This window comes from Miniopterus schreibersii, assembly GCF_964146895.1.
Source record: "Miniopterus schreibersii genome assembly, chromosome: 11".
Classification (NCBI taxonomy): domain Eukaryota; kingdom Metazoa; phylum Chordata; class Mammalia; order Chiroptera; family Miniopteridae; genus Miniopterus; species Miniopterus schreibersii.
The window spans coordinates 25,246,106-25,265,586 of record NC_138111.1 but is presented as its reverse complement, the minus strand read 5'-3'; the positions used below and the strand labels follow the sequence as shown (position 1 = coordinate 25,265,586).

Here is a 19,481-nt window from a genome sequence, read left to right as displayed (position 1 = left end):
GTCAACAACATAACTATTTTACATAAGTATTTTAAGCTTCTAGAATTAAATATGCATGATGATTAGTATTTGATGGAAGGCTTTCATTTAAGTTAATATATATTTTGGCCCCAAACCCTGTTGGGCCACTCCCTCTTTCTAAGCACCTGGACTAAAGACAGCATATATTTTTGTAACCACTTTTTCCTCCAGGCCACTGGCACCCATTCTAGTCCCAAATGCTTTCCAGGCAAGATTCATTCTCTCATCCATCCATCCTGTTTGTTCATACACCACTTACTGTGCACCTGCAGGTACCAGCCAGTGCCTTAGGTGCTACGGAACTGTAGGGCAGTGCGATGTGTTAGGCTCTATAGTGTGAAAGGTCAAACTCTGGAAATACGGCTGTCTCCCTACTTCTAAAGACAGGCATGCTTAATGATCACAAGTTACCCCTGACTTATGTGGAATGTGGAGTTTATGATGGGAATTCCCAAGTTTGCTATTCACTTCATTTCATTTTTACTTTATTTCATTTTTACTCTCTTCCTGGGAAGGATTTTCTCACTGGATGCAGGTTTAGCAATGTTGATGTACCCCCTCAGACTTCCCTAATCTTGATGAGGACTTTCAAGATTTTACCAGTGATGCTCAATTTGAAGGTTCAGGGCCAAAAGCTCCTCTTTGGAATGTATGTGGTTTCATTTTTAAAATGCATAGACAATCATGTTCTTATAGCATGTCTTCAACAAACTTAGAGCCTTTTTTTTTATCATCAAGATACTCATATAACTCATTACTAAGCTTTCATAAAGAAAGCATCTTCAGAATAAAAATTTTTTAAATTAACTTCTTAGGTTCTTCTTAATGTATTATGTTTCTGGTTACCCTGTTTTATACTCTGTGATAATTACTTTTGGTGTGGCTTAATTTATGGCTTTTGAGGGAAATTTTTCATCCTTGCTACTCTACATGTCTGCAAAGCCCCAGAATTTCTCTTGCTAGGATTGGAAGTGAAAGAGTATCTCTTTGATGTTAAAACTTTGCTCAAAATGAATGGTTTCCTACTAAATTTCAGGTGCTGAAAGAACCGACTTTTTTTTTGGTTGCTTTTTTCAGCACTAAAGTCATCTTTGTTGCATGATAATTTTCTGTGCAGCAGTGAGGGTGGAATATAAAGTAGAAATATAATACACCTTTTAGTATGTATTCTGTGTCTCTCAACTTTGAGTAGGACTGTTGAGATGCAGTCACTGTCAAACATTAGGTATGAGCATTTCCATCTAGGATGCAGAAAACTGTCCATCTTACTGATATTTTTCAGAGCTTTTTAAAAAATCTCTGAATATTTGTTTAATAGCCTACTGGTAAACACTTTTAAACAGTTACACCATGGTTATTTTCCTTTGTTCTGACTTCTTGCTTTTCACCTTGCTGAAAAGGAGAAACACTGATAGGATGCCCAAACTGATCTACTATACCCAGGGTCAGACAGCCTCAAACACATACAGAAAATTTAGGGCAAGAAAAGAGCAACTTGGTAATGTGTATCTCTCTAAATAGCTTGCTGTGTAACTGAAGAAGAAGTCCAAGTGTAGTGTATTTCTTTCTTTAAAAAAAAACAAACTATTTCCCCCCCATCATATAAAACATCCTATATTAAAGAGGTTGAAAAATAGAGTTATAAAAAATAAGACACCCATTGTGCTACCACCCAGAGATAACTACTTGCAGGGACTTCCATTTGAATATCAGAACAGGCAGCATCAGCTTCAGGGACTAAATGGCAGCTCTGAAATCTTAACTTCACGGAGGCTCTAATCAGCTACATGCTGTGAGACTCTTCACAAGGATGCCAGATGCTGTTTGGATGCAAGCAGCAGGTTGCTTTGAATCTGTTGTTCTTACCTTTCAGAGCTCTCTGGCAACAAAATGTGGGCTGAGAGTTTTGAAAGCTAAAGAGAATATAAAGTCATATTAACAATGATGCACCAGTTTCATGGTGTCCTTAGGCAGCTTGTGAGGGAAATGCAGAGTGTGCAGAATCTGTCTTGGAAGTGCAAAGAGCCCGAGATGGTAAGCCTACAGGCCATGGATACTGGAATCTGAGTTCCCGTTGCATTCTAGAAGGACAGCAACACTTCTTGGTGTTGGATTTCTAAGGAAGTGAAAATAAACAGCAGTGATGTATCCTCAGGCTTAATGGTGTGGAAACAATCCATGTAGCAATGCCAGCAGAAATAGCAGTGGAAGTAAACTGAGGACTTGAAAGTATAGCCACAATACCTAATTGGAGTCTAATTTATCTTTTTATTTATTTCACCATAAAAAATATGCAACGAACACATTGAAATAGTTTTTAAATGTAATTTCAGTGACCATCTGAATAGGAGAAAGATAGAAGGGCATGGTGGCAAAATCAGAATAGTGGAGTTGAGGAGTAATGTGATGCTGCTCTTCTGGAACTTGAAATAGAGCAAATTCCCAGAGGGCCCCATAGTGCAGAAGGAGTTTGAGCCTTGGTTAGATTTTTGCCTTGCCCTTTCTTAGCTGTATTACTTTCAGCACATAAATCATCCTGCTCTAAAATGGGGCTATTTCTAACCATCTCCTAGGGTTGTTAGAACTAAATGAGATCAACTAAAAGCAGCTGCCAATGCAGTATCAGAAACATAAGTTATTTAGGAAAAGGCAGCTGTTATTTTTGAGGGGCAGCCCAGCTTGAATTGAAGCAGGTTAAAACCCACTGGTAAACCAGAGACATGCCCAGCAAGTCTCAGAGGAGCCTATCTCAGCGAAAACAGAGGAAAAGCTGGAGGGAAGAGAACAAAAGTTTAAAAGGGGAAAAAAGCAGCAGTGAGTGACTGAAGTCACAGGAATCGAAACTCCAAGATGACATGAGCTTCTGCCATCTTAGAGGAAGAGATCACCCCCGCCCACTGCCCTGCAAAGGTAACGAGAGTGTAATGCCTAGAGTACCTGCTCAGCCAAGATCATCCCAAAGCTCTGCACACATCTAACCAGGAGAAGACGCCACTGTTTTCCTGGAGGGACCTGTGAGCAAGGGCCTAACCTTGGGCCTTGCTATAAGAAACTGTCTTAAAGTTTAACCTAATCCGAATAGCTGCAGTCAGCATCAGTGAGAAGTCCTTCCTAGGCAAAGGGTTGGGAGTGAAAAAGAGTATGAGCCTTGAAATATGTGGAGCATATAAAACAACTCATCTGTGTGTTGGAGAAAGAGTTTCTCTGGGGAGGTGATTTGTACACAGGAGTTGCCCTCTACAAGGAACCTTTACCTTTACCTTTACCTTTGATTAAATCTCTGTGGACTATGCCACAAGCAGTCATACTTAAATAGGAACAGCTAAAAATGTCTAACCCTTTGTGAGTATCTAGGGCTTAGTGTCACTAGCATCAGTAAACTCCTGCAGAGAGAGAGGCTACACTGTCTTGGGTCGTGACCATATAAAATGAAATTTAAAACTTAATTTAGAGCTTCAACACAAAGCACTCCTACCCAACGGAAATGAAACTGTGCCTTGATAGACCCATACAACTGTTTTGGAAAATTTTCTGATTTGATTGGACAATACCAATTCTGTCTTAGAATTGCAAAGGAAATTCTAATTCCATAAGAGACAGGAAGTTTACCTGAGCTGTGGGGCAGAGTTAGCAGGTGAGCCTTCATGGACTCATAGGAGTTTGACTTCAAGAACTTTAAGTTGGCAACACAGGTAAATTAGAAAGGAAGACGTTTAGACCTCAGAATTAGGGAGAAGAAAGTTGCTAGGTATATAGGATGAAGACCTATTTGTGTGAGCATACAGGGTTCCGAAGAAGTTGATGTCCTTAAGTCTCACATCTATCAAATCTAATCTGTCTACTCTAGACTTTCAGAAACCCAGAGAGGTCTGAGAAGTATCTCATTGAAGCTGTGATTCCAAATGAGGCAGGAATCAAGCTTAATATAATGAAGTTGTGGGGATAGGAAGTGTAAGGCATATTACGTACCAGAATCTTCTGACCACCAAAGGATTTGGCTTGAACTCCATGGTGTAGGGAGTTAATCTTTTATGTTACCTACCTGTGTCTCCTGCTGGGAGGTGGAGGTGAGGGTGAGGGTCCACAGACAAATAAATTGACCCATTGAAATTGAGAAGAGATTGCTAGGTGAAGACTGAAGAAGGGTTTTAAGATGGGCCCAGAAGGCTCAGCTGGCTTTGGATATGGAGTACTGCCTTGTCTAAATCTAAAATTAATTGGAATTTTATATGACAAGTGGATAACTCACGTAGAATTATTTTATTTTTTCATTTGCTCCAAAAGTATGTTTCTTAAACCTTCTCTGGATACCCAATCAGTATTCTTGTATTTATTAGGTGTCTTAAAGCACAGTGAAGATTGGCATTTGAAGATTTCAGATTAAAAGCATGAGTCTCTAGAGAGGTGGACTAACCATTGAGAGCAAAACATGTTTTAAATATTTGTGTCCCTAAGGCTTAAAACTAGAGACATAAATTGTGACTGTCATTTAACCCAACACCCAGAGTGTCACAGGGCATTGGCAGGAGTCCACCAATGACAATGGGGAGTGCTACAGATGCCAAACACGGCCTACCTTACCTGCGCTGTAGGTAGTTACCTCTGCTCTTATTGATGCCTTAGGGTTTTCAGGCAAGGACTTTTTCTTTAGTCCTCAAAATTTAAGCAACACACATTGGCAGAAGAATATGAGGAGGAAAACCTAAAGTTTTGTACTTATATTAATATTCATCCTCATGTATTATCTAGAATATATATTCAGACTAAAAGGAATCTATCTTAATATTAAATTAGCTGTTTTTTGACTTATTAAATCTCTTCTCCGGTAACAAGACAATACCTTCTTTACAAATACATATTTATGTTCTCTCTTCCTCAACATTTTATTTAAAAATGAAGTAAATATTCTTTACTATCAAGCTACTCACCCCACATAGTTTCATATTTTGTTTTTCTTGGGAAAGAGAGGACTTCTTGCAAGCCTGTATTATTACCTGTGTGTCTGGAATACTCTCCTGAGGGCTTCACTTGCAGGTAAGGAATAGCAGAACAGGATCTGACAAAATAGGAACATTTCAGAAGGCTGTAAATACTGACTTCAGTCTAATTGGAGCTCGAGAAACTTTTTTATAAAGGGCCAGGTAGTACATTTTTAAGGCCAAGAGCTATGTGACTGTCACCCATAGTCTAGGACAACTACTAGGCTGTGCTCTTGCAGTGTGGAAGCAAGCAATAAGTGGGTGAACATGGCTGTGTTCCAGAAAGACTGTGTACACTGAATTTCATATAATTTTCACATCACTAAATAATAATTCTGATTTTTTTCAACCATTTAAGGTATAAAACTTATTCTTAGCTCATGGATTTTGCAAAAACAAGTGATAAGCTGTGCTGTGCTGGGGCCTGTAGTCTTTGACTTCTGGTCTAGTAGTAGAGAGACAGAACTTGGGGGAAAAGGGGCCTGTCGTTAGTTTCTCTTCTCTTTTCATAGAGATGCCATCAGGCCATGCCTCTCAGGACTGTTATGCAGATAGAATTAGAGATTGGATGACATAAAAATGCCAGGCATTTTTAACTCTTGTTTATTGGAGGGGCAACACTTTCAGCTAACCTTTGACTGCAGTGCTTGTAAAAATGGTACCTTACCTCTGGACCGTCTTTTTCTAAATGATAGAAAGCTGAGGGTTTCCTCAGGCTATTGCAGGAAGAAGAGAGATAGCACTCCAGTTTCATCTACATGTTTCCTAGCTTTCTCCCAGTGGTTTATTTCTGATGGTTCTGACACCTCTTCACAGTTTCATTCCACTTCTATTCAGTCAGTGTTGTAAACTTGCTTTGGATCTGGCAGAGAGAAATGAATGAGATATGCAGTCTATAGGGCAGAACCACTCATGATTTCCTAGGGTGGTTGGAGGCCAGATGCCTCACAAGGGAAATTTTATTATTTTATTTCTGAAATGTGGCTCGTGGTGTTATTTGCAGGTGAAGGCAGTGCATTGAAATCTTAGTAGAGGAAAATGTGTTCCCTTGATTAATTTTAGAACAGTGCTGCTCTTGAATTTGAAACGCATTACTGTTTTCAGATTGTTTATAGTCATTCAGTTACCTGCCATTTGCTTTCTTTAAAAATTTCAGGTGGAAAAACCTTACAGTGGTGGTCAAGACTTGCTTCTTTATCCAGCTAAGAGAAAGCAGCTTTTGAGAAGTGAACTGGACCCTGAAAAAGTGCCTCCATCTCCACTACCTGCTCCAAAACAAACACCAGCACTAAAAGCAGTCATGCCAGGAGACTTTAAAGAGAAAGTCGCGGAGCTGCTGGTGAAATACTCAAATGGTCTTTGGGCCAGTGCACTTCCCAAAGCATTTGAGGACACATACAAAATGAAATTCCCCGAGGATGCCTTAAAAAATCTTGCCTCGCTTTCTGATGTATGCACCATAGACTACATTTCTGGAAATCGTAAGAAGGCCATTCTCTATGCTAAACTTCCACTGCCCACTGACAAAACCCTGAAGGATGCAGGGCATGCACACGGCGATTATGCTGTCAAGTCCACTATTGAACAAGAATATTTGCAGATAGAAAAGAACGTTGTCAAAAGTGCCGATACCATTGTGGAGAATATTACAGTTCCTCCATTAGTCATTCCAACAGAGGCATCCCCATCGGTGTTGGTGGTTGAACTGAGCAACACAAATGAAGTGGTTATCAGGCAAGTTTTATTTTCTAATTTTTTAGGATCCTAGTGTACTGTTGTTACTTTCATATTCTTCACAAGGATTCTGGAGGTTGAGGAATAATCATATATTCTAAGTTCTATAGAGTTATAATGACATATAATAATATATTCTTTTTTTCTATATATCTTGCGCATTTCTCTCAACTACCAGAACTTTTTTTGTTTGTATCTCTTAGGAGACTTAATTTTTATTTCTTTTACATTATGGTTATATAAATACATTTGTCTCACCCACTGCATGGTGATCATCTTGAAATCAAAGTTCTTAAAAAATTAATCTTTACATATACTCTTACTTGTTAAATGTTCAAAATATACAACTATTCTTGTGAGAAAAGATTACTAACAGTTTTAAAAATTGAAATGATAATGTGGTCTGAACTTGAAAAAAATCTACATCAAAAGCATAATGGTAACTATGTCAAAAGCAATATCTAGTCCATAGAAAAGGCAAGTCGCCCACTAGGAAGGTAATGCTATTTAATCTGGAGCTCTGGGGCATTTCCTAAAAGTCAAAATAGCTAAGCACCACCTTCCTAGTATAATATATCAGGTTAGACCTTGGCCCCAAAGATGCTCTGATTCTTGAGCCTTTTGATATCATTGCCTGGGAGGAGGAGTCATTACCTGAGTGGCTAATGGTAACTGGAATTACAAAAAGCAGTCCAGCTCCAGGCACTTCACATGGAGTTGTGGAGAAAATATAGAATATATAGAAAATATTGAAAGACTAATTTGCAGTTTCTGACTCGAGATAAAGAATGGGAACTGGTGTAGCAGAATCTCTGGAGCTATCAGCTTTAGGGTGTGGTTGTGGCTGGACAAAATGGAAGAAGGCTGAGGCAGAACAGAATCTAGGCTTCAACAAAATTGTCCTTGTGGTTTGGGCTGTTACTCCTCCAGAGAATCATAGCTTAGCTGGGAATGCGCAGACAAAGGCCACAAAAAATAAAGTCCTTCCATGAAAGAATAGATTAAAAATATTAAAGCTCTTCTAGTTGAATAAACTAAGTCTGAATGGATAATGAAATGAGAACTACCTTGGGATGCTCCAACTAGAAGAATGCACAGAAACTTTAGAGAGGTCGTGTTTTATGCAGGGATAGTAAATGGATAAAGCTTTTATTCTAAGATGTGGTATGTCCTGAAGATATAAATAGGTAGCTAAGGGTTAGGGGTCCACTGTGGTTCACTAATAAATTGAGGTAAAGGAAGGATGTTGAGGAACACATGACTGACTGTTACCATTCAACATTACAAACAAAACCGAAATCTGCCTGTTTGGTAGGGTCTTTTGGTATCTGTTGCCAGTAGTCATTGGTGCCATTGTCAGAAGCCAAGCACCCAGCACTAGGCTGGATCAATCATGTGATTTCTGATGTTCTTACCAAAGAGCTGGCAGGGATCTGGGTCAGTTCTAGGACTTCAGTAGGAAGGTTCCAATCTATTCCAGGATTACTTGGCCCAGGGTCCTCAGGTTAGTTAGATCCCCTTTTCTAGTGTAAACTCGAATTCTGGAGTTAGCATTGTACATTTCAGCAGATGGGTGATGTCTGCCATGAGGTTGACCCTGGATCATTGGCATTCCCCACTGTCCCGTAGACAGGTGGATCCCAGCTGGGCTGAGACCTGTTCTACGCCCACATCTTCACTCAGGCAAGGCAGTAAGCTCTGGAAACTGGGCCTGTGACTCGTGAAGGGTCCAGAGTGGTGCTGTAGCAGAACCTCAGGTCAAGTATGGAATGTTGTCTCTGGTCTCAAAAATTAATTTTGTACTTATGTCATCCCTAAGTTGTCCTACATACATTCTTTGCCCGCGTGCTGAGGTAATTTGGGAAGTATATATGACCTCATTCTTGCCACTGACCACTGTCGTACCAACTGTAACATCATCCCTCTACTCCACCCAAGCCGTGTAGCTGTCCTCCTCTTGCAGATCACTACAGAATCAGCCTGCAAATCGCTTCTCACCACCTTCCTCCTCCTCCAAGGCAGGTGCCTATGTGAGGTGGATGACTAAGCCCACAGGCTCCATTCCAGTCCTCTCTCTGCCAGTGAGCTCCCAGGGCTGGGGCAGCGCTGCAGGGAGGACTCGTGGGACTCCAGTCCCAGGAAATGGGCACTTGGGCAGAATTACAGGTCTTCTGGGGGACTTCAGAGCCAAGAGTGCAGCTGCCTTCCAGGCAGTCCCTTCACATTCTTAAAGCTCAGTAAGTGCAAATAATAGGGTGTGACAGAGCTCTATAGCTGTCTCTGGAGTGAATAGTATGCATGTAATCATTGGTTTTAAAACGGCCATTGCCAAAAAGAGGCATTCCTTCTATTTTATGTAGGACTTTTTAAAGTTTTTTTTCTCTAGTAATGAATAGGACGACTGTGGTATCTTCTGCTCTGCTGACAATTACCAAGAATACATGAAAAGCCTCCTAAAGGAGCAGTGTCTTGATGCTCAGTAGGACCACTTGGGCTCTAGGTAAGAGCTAGAACAATACAAAGAACAACATACTCATGGCATATCCCCATCTGCCTGGCTAGGTGATAGCATAGCCTTCTAGCTAAAAAGCCTTTGTTACAGGAGCCAGACTTGTTTCACCAAGTTTTACATCCTGGAAGGAGGCCTTTGATGGAATTGTCTCTAAAGACTGAAGGGCAAAAATACAACAGTCTATTTGTGGCAGAAAGGAAATAGTAAGTTTTAATAACATGAACTAGGATAAGGTGACTGCAGTTGTCTCCAGCAGAAAATTGTAGGAGATAGGAACATATCCTGAACAGGTAATTCTCAGAAAGCATACAATCAATGTAAGATGCATTTTGCTACAACATGTTATCTTCCCTAAGGGTATCAGAATGCAACATCTTGTAATGTGTTCAGTAAGTTGGAGAGGGGTTGTCACATGGTTGTGTTTAGTGTGTTTAAGACTTTGTTTTTCTCTGGTAAAATTGCACTGGTTTTCAGAGCTTGGGCCTTGTTTAGACCCAGCCTTAGTTAAGGCAAAACTTCCAAGTAGTTATCTTCAGTAATCTGCAAAGATCTCCAGCAGCCTTAGTCAAAATCTCTGTCCACTCTTGTTGTCCGGCCTCCGCTAGAGTCTCCATCTTCCGGGTCTTCCTCTCTCCCCTTCCCTGGAGTCTTTTCTCAGCCTCAGCTTCCTGAAGACACCCCAACTACTGGATTGTTGTCAGGCTTTTTTGCCCTATTGTGTGGGTTTATTGGACCTTGTTCTTTTTTGCATGAGCACCACAGTATTATACTTTTCTTTATTGAGATTTAAATGTTTGCTAAATACGTGTTCTTCTTCCTGTTGATGTCAGCAAATCTGAGACTGGAACCAAAGGTGGCAGTAGAAAAACAGTGATATTAATGAATTCTTACAGATTGCAGTCTCCTGTGCTGCCTCACTTGTGTTCTCTTCCTTTAATCTAGGTATGTGGGTAAAGACTACTCTGCTGCTCAGGAACTAATGGAAGATGAAATGAAGGAGTATTACAGTAAGAACCCAAAGATCACACCAGTCCAGACTGTGCACGTTGGGCAGTTGCTGGCTGTCCATGCTGAGGAGGACGCTTGGTTACGGGCCCAGATCACCTCGACAGAAGGGAACAGAATGAAGGCAAGCACTGTTTACTTTGTCATAGCATTGTGAAGATAAGCACATAAGTTTTCAAATGAAAATGCTGCTTCTAATAGTGTATCCTAAGGACATAATAAATAAACTATTTCATTTTCTCCAGAAGTTGAAAAGATAACCTATAAAAAATTATCTGTGCCAGCTTTTAAGTCAGTGGTAGTTATATTGCCTCAAAGTTTTAGTGGGGGGGAAAAAAACAAAAATAAAAAATTCTCTTCCATGCAAGTGTCCATAACCCATGATGTAATCAGGAGGGGCCCTTATTCCCAATCCCCAGGAAAAATAATAAATACTGCTCAGGACTCTGTGGGCATCTGGTCAAGGTCAGTACTTTGGAGTAAGGGAGACAACACAGATCAGAGGAGATGACACTCCTCCTCTCCCCTCTCCTGCAGTCAACTGAGGACCCCGAACAGGACTTGGACATGCTCTGAGTCCTGCCCTCTTGGCCATCTTGGAAAGGTCAGAGAACTCTCTGACCAGTTTTTCCCTTCAGCAGGGCTCCAAGACTTTCAGACTTGGCCATATCCCTAGTGGTCAGCCTTTTCCCATTGCCTTTCTTTACTGCAGTGCAGAGACTGAGAACTAGAACTTTTTTGCCCTAAAAGCAGCTTTGTCTAGATTTTGCAAGCACAAAAATACACTTCTATTTCTGTGGTCTCTGTCCTATAATATAAAACCTGTTCTTAAAACAAATGTAATATTGTATGTCAACTGCAATGGAAAAATAAGTTAAAAATAAATAAAAATAAATAAAAGCTGTTCCTTGTGCTGGTGTCAGCCCTGGCAAATAATCCCCTTCGTGTCGCTAAGTGCAGATAACCACTGAACCCAGGCTTCAGTCCATCAGGTACTCTCCCCTGAAACCCCTGCCTTCAAACACAGGGTCAGGAGGTCAGAAGGGGAGTATGGCTGTTTCCTACCCGGTTTGTTCAGTAGGAAATGCCGTGACTACCCAGCCATCACTTGCCGGATTCACAGAGAAATTTAGGAAGTTCCTTAACCAAATCTACTGAGATAAAACTTTTAAGAAATTTGATGACCTGGCTTTTAAAATCTGAAATTTGGCTAGCAGTTTCCAGTGCCTTGAAAGTTAAATCGTTACCATATGGCCCTTAAATATTTACACAAGAGGTCCACAGAAAGGCTTGTACACATTTGTAGCAGCTTTATTATTGATGTCTTAAACTGGAAACAACCCAAATGTTCACTAAAAAAAATACACACACACACACACACACACACACACACATTGCAGTTTATCCATAAGAGGAGCAAAGAAGACTGTAAGATGACCAGAGAAGAAGGAAAACCTAGAGGGGCAGTGTCAGGGAAGCCAGAACAAGAATATCTTACAAAAGAGGGAGCCAGCAGCTGTTTCATTGCTTCTGAGAGCTGTGGGCTGGACTTAGGGATGAAAAGGGTGGCTTGGTATATTATACAGTAGTAAGGTCTGAAGACAGCAGTAGTTGTAGCAATTCTGGTCTGATCTTGTCTTCCACATCCCCATGTACCCGACAGAGGTGATTTTTTCCCCTTTATTTGGAGAAACCTCAGCTACTTAACAAGTCTTGTTTCTCTTGAACAGTACTATGCCCGACAGCAAGTACTAATTCCTCCTTGCTTTCCACAGACCTTCGTGAGTACGAGAAACAGGAACATACAGTCACCCCCTGAGGCTGGCGCTAGTTTGGCCTGACCCAGACCCTCGTCCCAGGGATGTCTGTTATTATGTAGGTGGTGCTGTGAGATCTTTGGCCACTTGATGGTGCCAGAGAACCAGGAATGGACTGGGTGAGGCCTGATGACAGAATTCTGAGCCTGCTTGTGCTGATCCCAGAGCATTAGAGAGAGAGACATTACTGACCACCTCTCACAGAGCAAAGGACACAGGGCAGAGTATGGAGAGTTGAGCTGGGCAATCCATGGACAAATGTTTCATAAACATCAGCTGCCATACAAATATATGATATCATGATTTTTTAAAAAAAGAAAAGAAAACAAGCCCTAAACATGACAGAAATCCTTTGATTTTAGAGCAGTTTTATTCTTCAGTCTGTTGGTGCTAGGAGTATATTCTAAATTTCCCAGGAATCATGATTTCACATACTTTTTCAGGTCTTGTTATCTCCAATTTGGGTGTGGGAAGAGCAGAATCCAAGTTGGATGTGGCAGTAGCTGTTAAAGGAAACACAGCTGCCTGAATCCTGAAGCCTGTGGGAGAAAGGACAGGTGCTAATTTGAGTTTGGAGAACTGGACCAGTGATACACTTAAAAGGCTGGCTCCCTGAAGTGGGGACCCTGCCGAGATGTAGGCTGAAGGGAGCATTTTGAGTCAAGATACGGACTCTGAGAGATGGTCCTTTCCAATATGCGATGTACAGGCCCCACGGATCCAAGTATAGGGTGGTCAGGGAAAGGCCATAGTGGTCTCTTTTATTTTCCTTAGATTCTCTGCTGGGAATAAGTTTTGTTTTGGGTGTTTAGTACCATAATCTAGGTACTAAGAAGCTGTGAACTTTAGTTCGCTGCAGAAAGTAAAACTCTCTTTGCCCTAGATTTTGTTTTATTTTGTTTTTGTAATAACAATTATCTGCTTTAACTAGAGAAACATAATAGGTTTTCAACACCTTCCCTCAGATTCTTAGTTATCATTCTAAAACCACAGCTTAATGTTTCTAGAATTTTTATTTTTCTCAAAAAAAAAAAAAAAGCTTTGCTTATAAAGTCCTTTTCAACTGAAGTATTAATACCCGAAAAATACTATCCAGACTCTTAATGTTCTGTACTAATGGTGAGGAGTGTCGTGCAGGTTTTTGCAAACACAGAACCCTGTTCAGCAGATTTGGGTCCTTTTACTGAGCTGGATGAAGGTCTAACCCAGCTTAATACCCTGAAAACAAGACAAACAAGGGTCTGTTTTTACAATATAGAATTCAGTGCTATCCAGCCATGACATTGTCGTCATCTCTCTCCCTGGCAGCTTAATAGCCGAGAGCAGCCATCATGAATGCTGCTTTGGGGATTTAGAATCTGATAAATACCACCAGAGTGACTCCCTCTCTATAAACAAATACTGCTGCCTGAGGGTACAAGTCCTTAGCGGAAGTGTGTAAATCAAGAAGGAATAAGCATTATGATACTAATGAAAGGGTGGGGGAGTCCCTGCCGGCAGACCAGATGGGTACGCTGCTGAGAAGCTGGCAACAGCAGGGCATCAGAGCTCATCAGGCTTCCCTTTTCCCCTGCTGGAAAGGCGCAGTAGAGGAGTGCGGCCTAGAAATCAGGAGCCCTGGCTTCCCTGGTCCCAGCCCCAGCCTTTCTCTTCTGGGCTAAGACAGGGCACCTCTCCTGGCGTTTCCCTGGCAGTGTGGTTCTACTTAACTGGTCGTTATGGAATCAAGTGGAACTGATTAAGTGCATCAAGTGATTTTTTAAGAAGTGAGGATAAAGAATTTTATTTGAACCTAAACATTGTTTTTGTTATTATTAGGTATGCTATGTTGACTATGGATTTAGTGAAAATGTTGAAAAGAGCAAAGCATACAAATTGAACCCGAAGTTCTGTTCCCTCTCATTCCAAGCTACAAAGTGTAAGCTAGCAGGTAAGAAGAACTTTTTTGAAAGCTCTTTACATTTTTATACACTGTTACCATTGTACTTTGGTTAAACCCTAAAGGGCACTAAGTACCTCAAGGTGTTATAATGTGTTATTTTTGAAAGGTAAAAATAAATTCATGTCTAATATTGACTTTATAAGATGTGATCATTATAAAAATGTAATAGTTTTTAGTATATTTTTGTTATATAGAACATACATATTTTATTTTATTATAAAAATGTCTCTTGGCCATCTTAAAAGGGTTTTGTTGTTGTCGTCGTTCTAAACCTCCCTAATAACAATTGCTAGAGGCTCTGTATGTTGGTATTTGATCAATGTAAATCATGTCGTTCAACCTGTTTTGAAGTGACTCCCAGCTTCATTCCCAGTGAGATGGACTCTGTGGGTACCGCTTACTGCCAAGTAACACACCTTCGAGTGTGCAGGCACGAGTTCAGCTCTAGGTCATGTGCAGTCTCTGGCATAGTCAGTGTATCGCTGTTCTTTCCTTTCCTCCTCAAGCAAGCATAGAGGAGTGTGTGAGAATGACATTGTGGGGCTAACCTGAAAGTATGGGGGATACAGTAGGTATGTTAACGATGAAGAAAGGCATTGAGATATGTATGCATCGTGCCAAGAGAGCCTGAGCTAAATTCAGAAAATGATCAGAATTCTCTCATGAGCCTGGCCGAGCGTGGCTCAGCAGTTGAGCATCAGCCTAGGATCCGGGGGATCATGGTTTCATTCCTGGTCAGGGCTCGTGCCCGGGTTGCGGGCTCAATCCCCAGTTGGGGGCGTGCAGGAGGCAGCCGATCAATGACTCTCATCATCGCTGTTTCTCTCTCTCTCTCCCTTCCTCTCTCTGAAATCAATGGAGATACAGTTTAAAAAAAAACTCTTTCATGAAAATTAGCGCTGTGAAGAAGTCCCTCCTTCCCAACAAGGATAAATCTTTATGTCAGAGGAACTGGATTTGGCTCTATCTGTGGGATAACTCTCAAGTTATTTGAAAAGCCTGTTACAAACCTGTGGGAGTTAGTTTTGAAAACAACATATTAAGAGCATAGGACAGGATTTAGGATGCTGAAATGAAAGGTTTGATAAGAGCGATAAAGCTATGTGTCTAGAACAGAGCAAGAATGGGAGAAATGTTCCTCAGAGGGAGCCTGTGAGCTTTTGCTTATGGACTTAAAGGGGATAAATACAGAGATAGACGTTATATGCTGGGAAGGAGGGATTTCTTCACAGGGCTAATTTTCATGAAAGAATTTTTTTTTAATATATCTTTTTTGATTTCAGAGAGAGGAAGGGGGAGAGAGAGAGAGAAACATCAGTGATGAGAGGGCCATCGTTGGGGAATTGAGCTAGTTTTAAGTAGTTTAATAGATTAACTTAAAGTTGTCACATATATGATACATGGAATTACAATTTTCAAAGAATTTAAAGACTAATTAGACTAAAATTCGCCTGTATCTATAATATGGTAAACAGTATTGAATCTTTCTATGATAAATCAGAAAGTTCTTTGGTATCTTTAGAGTCATTGTGGTGTACTTAAAAAATGAAAGTGGAAGGAAGGAAAGAAAAGAAAGAAGGAATCAAGAAAGGAACGAAGGAAGGATGGTTTTCTAAATTTCCCATAAATGCATGTTCATTTTATAAGAAAGAAATAATTGTGTATTTTTTAATTAGAAAATGAAAAAAGTCAAGGGCATATTTTTAGAAAATATTACAAGCACATGACTGGTAGACATAATTGATTGATAGTTTCTTTTATGTATTAGACTTCTGTTTTAAATGTGTTTGTATATAAGGTAATGGCTATTTCTCCTAAGGTAGAAATTCTGATTGATGATCAATTTTTCTTTGTTTTAAATTGTGTGCCTAGCCCGGCCGCGCGTGGCTCAGAGGTTGAGCGTCGACCTAGGATCCAGGCGATCAGGGTTCTATTCCCGGTCAGGGCACATGCCTGGGTTGTGGGCTCGATCAATGACTTTCTCATCATTGATGTTTCTGTCTCTCTCTCTTCCTCTCTCTGAAATCAATAAAGATATAAAAAATATATTTTTAAATTGTGTGCCTTAGTGTGATCATTCAAAATGGCATTCATGTTATAATATATATCTTAAAACCTTAGGGTGGTTATGTAAAGGAGATTGTAAAACAAAGCTTCCCTATAAAATTTAAGAATTTCGTAGTAGATTGGTAATTGTAATAAGTATCTAAAACAAACACAATCAGTCTGTCCGTCTTAAAATGAATCTGCTAATGAAGTAGAAATTAAAATATTCAACATTTTTCAGGGTTGGAAGCTCTCAGTGATGATCCTGGCTTAGTGAAGGTGGTTGAATCTTTAACTTGTGGGAAGATCTTTGCAGTGGAAATTCTTGAAAAAGCTGATATTCCACTTGTTGTTCTGTATGATACCTCGGGAGAAGATGACATCAATATCAATGCTACCTGCTTAAAGGCCATGTGTGACAAGTCACTCGAGGTTCACGTTCAGGTACCACTGGGACCACTACTGTCATGTGTTACACACATCATAGGAAAGAAAGTTATCAGAAAAGAACATTTTAAAATTTAGGCTAACACTAGATACAGACAGAAAAGGGGAAAGGGGGGCTGTAGGGGGAAAAATGCCAAAACCTAAATAGTAATTATTAGGAATTAGATTTTTGTTTTATTTTCCAGTTTCTAAAATAAGCATGTGTTAATTTCATATGAAATTATTTTGCAAAGATAATAGGGGAGGATATTACAAAAGGGAAAATTAGATCAGTGATGATGTTTATTATTAGCTTTAATATTTTAACAATGTGAACATAGATATCCACAAGAAGAAACCTTTAAATAAATTACAGAACAGCCACTCTAAAGAATAGGATGAGATGTCACAAATGATCATTTTAAAGGCTTTATGGCGACATTGGAAAAATATTTGTTTTAATAAGTAGAACAATAGTGAATTATTTTTTATATTATGATTTGACTAAAGATGGCTAAAATTAAACCTTTACTATGATTTAAAATTTTTTAAATAACTAAAATTCATGTGACCTGTGGAAACAGATTAGAAGTTAGGTTGATAATGGGATTAATTCGGTAAGAGTTTTTTATTTTCATTCTGTATTGTTGCAAAAATATGTTTTATGTAAAATACTTTTTCTAAATTAATGGGGAGAAAGTAAACAAAAATTAAGGATAGTCTCAGCTTTTCAGACAATGGAAAGTGTTAAGTTAATGTATGCAAAAACTCTACTTTGTGCCTGATACAAATGATATTAGATAGTTCTTTTAGAAAGAGAGGTGTCTAAATTAGTTTTTTATATTTAAATTATGAATTTCATTCTATCCTATCTATCCTCCAACTTAGAAGATTTTAATATGCAAAGACTTTTAACGAGATACTTAGGTAGATACTCCTGAGGCAGGGAAGAGCTGTGCTCTGTTCTCAAGCCTCCTTGGCACGTCTTTTGTTCCTTCCAGGTTGACGCTATGTACACAAATGTCAGAGTGACTAATATTTGCTCTGATGGCACACTCTACTGCCAGGTGCCTTGTAAGGGGCTGAACAAGCTCAATGACCTTCTGCACAAGATAGAGGACTACTTCCATTGTAAGGTACGGCAGAGCATCATCTATCTCTAAAATTAGTTCCGAATTTGCGAATAACAGTGGCCACTACATTTGTATAAGGATGAGTAACTTTTGAATAGTTTGAGGTAGAATTTTTAGAATAGTGGGTAAGAGCCACAGATGGCATAATTTAAAACAAAACAAAACCCTCCCCCCATGGTTTCTGCATTGTAAAATGAGTTTAATAATAGTGTGCATGCATAAGATTGTCATGAGAACAAGTTGCAAGCATGTTTAGTTAGCATAGTGCCTGGCATATAGCAACTGCTTGACAGCTGGTAGATTTGTTACTTCCAAGGTGCAGGTGATGATCCTACAGTGCAGCTGCCTGTCTGCCAGAGCCAGCTGGCTCCTCTGCCTTGGGCAAAGAAAAAACCATGGAGTTTAGGAGAATAAAACCTCTAAGGCAACACTCCCCAAGCTCTTTATGGTCTCTGAGAACCTACTGCCTCAGTAAACGTGGTTCTGCAGCTTAAATTTATTAATAAGCTTTTTACCCTTTAAATCTAGTATTCCTTCTGTATCAGGATATGTAGAGGTTTTGATTTAAGGTTCTAAGGTGATTTACTTACCTCCATTAGGACATTATAGTCATAATCCAGAATATGCTGTGATTTTCAAGTAACTAAACCCTATTGCCACTTCAACCTTGATCCCCTCACCCCTGGAAGTGACCCCTTACCCCCTTGCCTCTAACCTACAAAGCACACTGAGGCCTCGTAGCACTTATGTAATACTGTAGTTTAGCTATTCGGGTATTTGGTTGTCTTACTAGACGATAGGCTTCTTGAGGGCAGGGACCGAGGTTTACTGGTAAGCACCTAATTCATTTAGGCACTGTAGTACCTAATCTAGTGTCCTACATAGAATAGGTATTCCATAATTTTTGCTGAATCAGGTTAAGCCTGTGTTCAGACTACATCCTGGAACTAAGGCATTAGATCTATAGTTTTACCCCTTCCTGGGTTACAGATGTTTTAGATGTGCCTCAAGGTCATTACTTAGGTTTGATTTGCTAGTCTGTCTTGGAGAAATCTGAGATACCCAGAGAGGCTGACTCCAGCGCTCATTTGCATGCTTGTGCTTATAACCCACGGTGGTGAAAAACACTCTCCATAGTCCATGGTGCCCATGTAACCCCAGCGGAGGCATGACGGGTGGGGAAGAGCGAGACACCACTGCAGGCCCCAGCCTCAAGGACGGAGCAGAGGAGGAGGAAGAGGCCTGCGGCCAAGGCGTGTTGGCCTTCATGAGCAGTGATGCCCATCTTGGTGTTGATAACATATCTTTTGCTTTGGAATTAAAATCCTGTCTTTGAATCTAACTGTTAAAAGATGAAAAAAAAGGCCTTATTGACAGTTCGCCCAGCCTCCTCGCTTCCATCCAAGCTGCTCCCCTCTCTCTCAGGTCCATCCTCCCTCCTCGTGTTTAACTGATAGCGCCAGAGCCTGGATGCATACACTCACCTCCCCGCTAACCTTTTAGACATTTTAACAGGCTGATTCATGAGCCATGTGCAAGGAGGAGCGTAGATCACTGCCATCGGCAAGTGTAGAGAAGCAAGGCAGAGTTCTGTAATCCCCTGGGCATGTGCCGCGTCCTCTGATCGCATGTGGGCGAAGCAGTCAGCCCGTGCCACACGTTTTCCTGATGGTGCAGCAAATGCTCTTTGCTGCGAGTAATAAGGTGTCATGCTTCTGTTTTGCAGCACGTGACCTCAGAGTACTTCATTTCCTTACCCTTCTGTGGGAAAATCTGCCTCTTCAATTGCAAAGGCAAATGGCTACGAGTAGAGGTAAAATCAGTCGCTTGACCTTTTTAAACTTATTTTGAAATATTTTTGACATA

General features: G+C 40.3%; 1 protein-coding gene across 3 annotated transcripts in view; it reads left to right on the top strand.

The window, feature by feature from the left end:
- The window catches only part of TDRD7 (tudor domain containing 7), a 53,712-nt gene that overhangs the window by 19,983 nt on the left and 14,248 nt on the right, over nucleotides 1–19,481 (top strand). For all 3 annotated transcript variants that reach the window (XM_081152178.1, XM_081152180.1, XM_081152179.1), the window contains 6 exons: nucleotides 6,157–6,734; nucleotides 10,189–10,375; nucleotides 13,887–13,998; nucleotides 16,298–16,500; nucleotides 17,484–17,618; nucleotides 19,342–19,428. In XM_081152178.1, coding sequence (XP_081008304.1) covers nucleotides 6,157–6,734; nucleotides 10,189–10,375; nucleotides 13,887–13,998; nucleotides 16,298–16,500; nucleotides 17,484–17,618; nucleotides 19,342–19,428 — 1,302 coding nt within the window. The remainder of the gene's footprint in view (nucleotides 1–6,156; nucleotides 6,735–10,188; nucleotides 10,376–13,886; nucleotides 13,999–16,297; nucleotides 16,501–17,483; nucleotides 17,619–19,341; nucleotides 19,429–19,481) is intronic.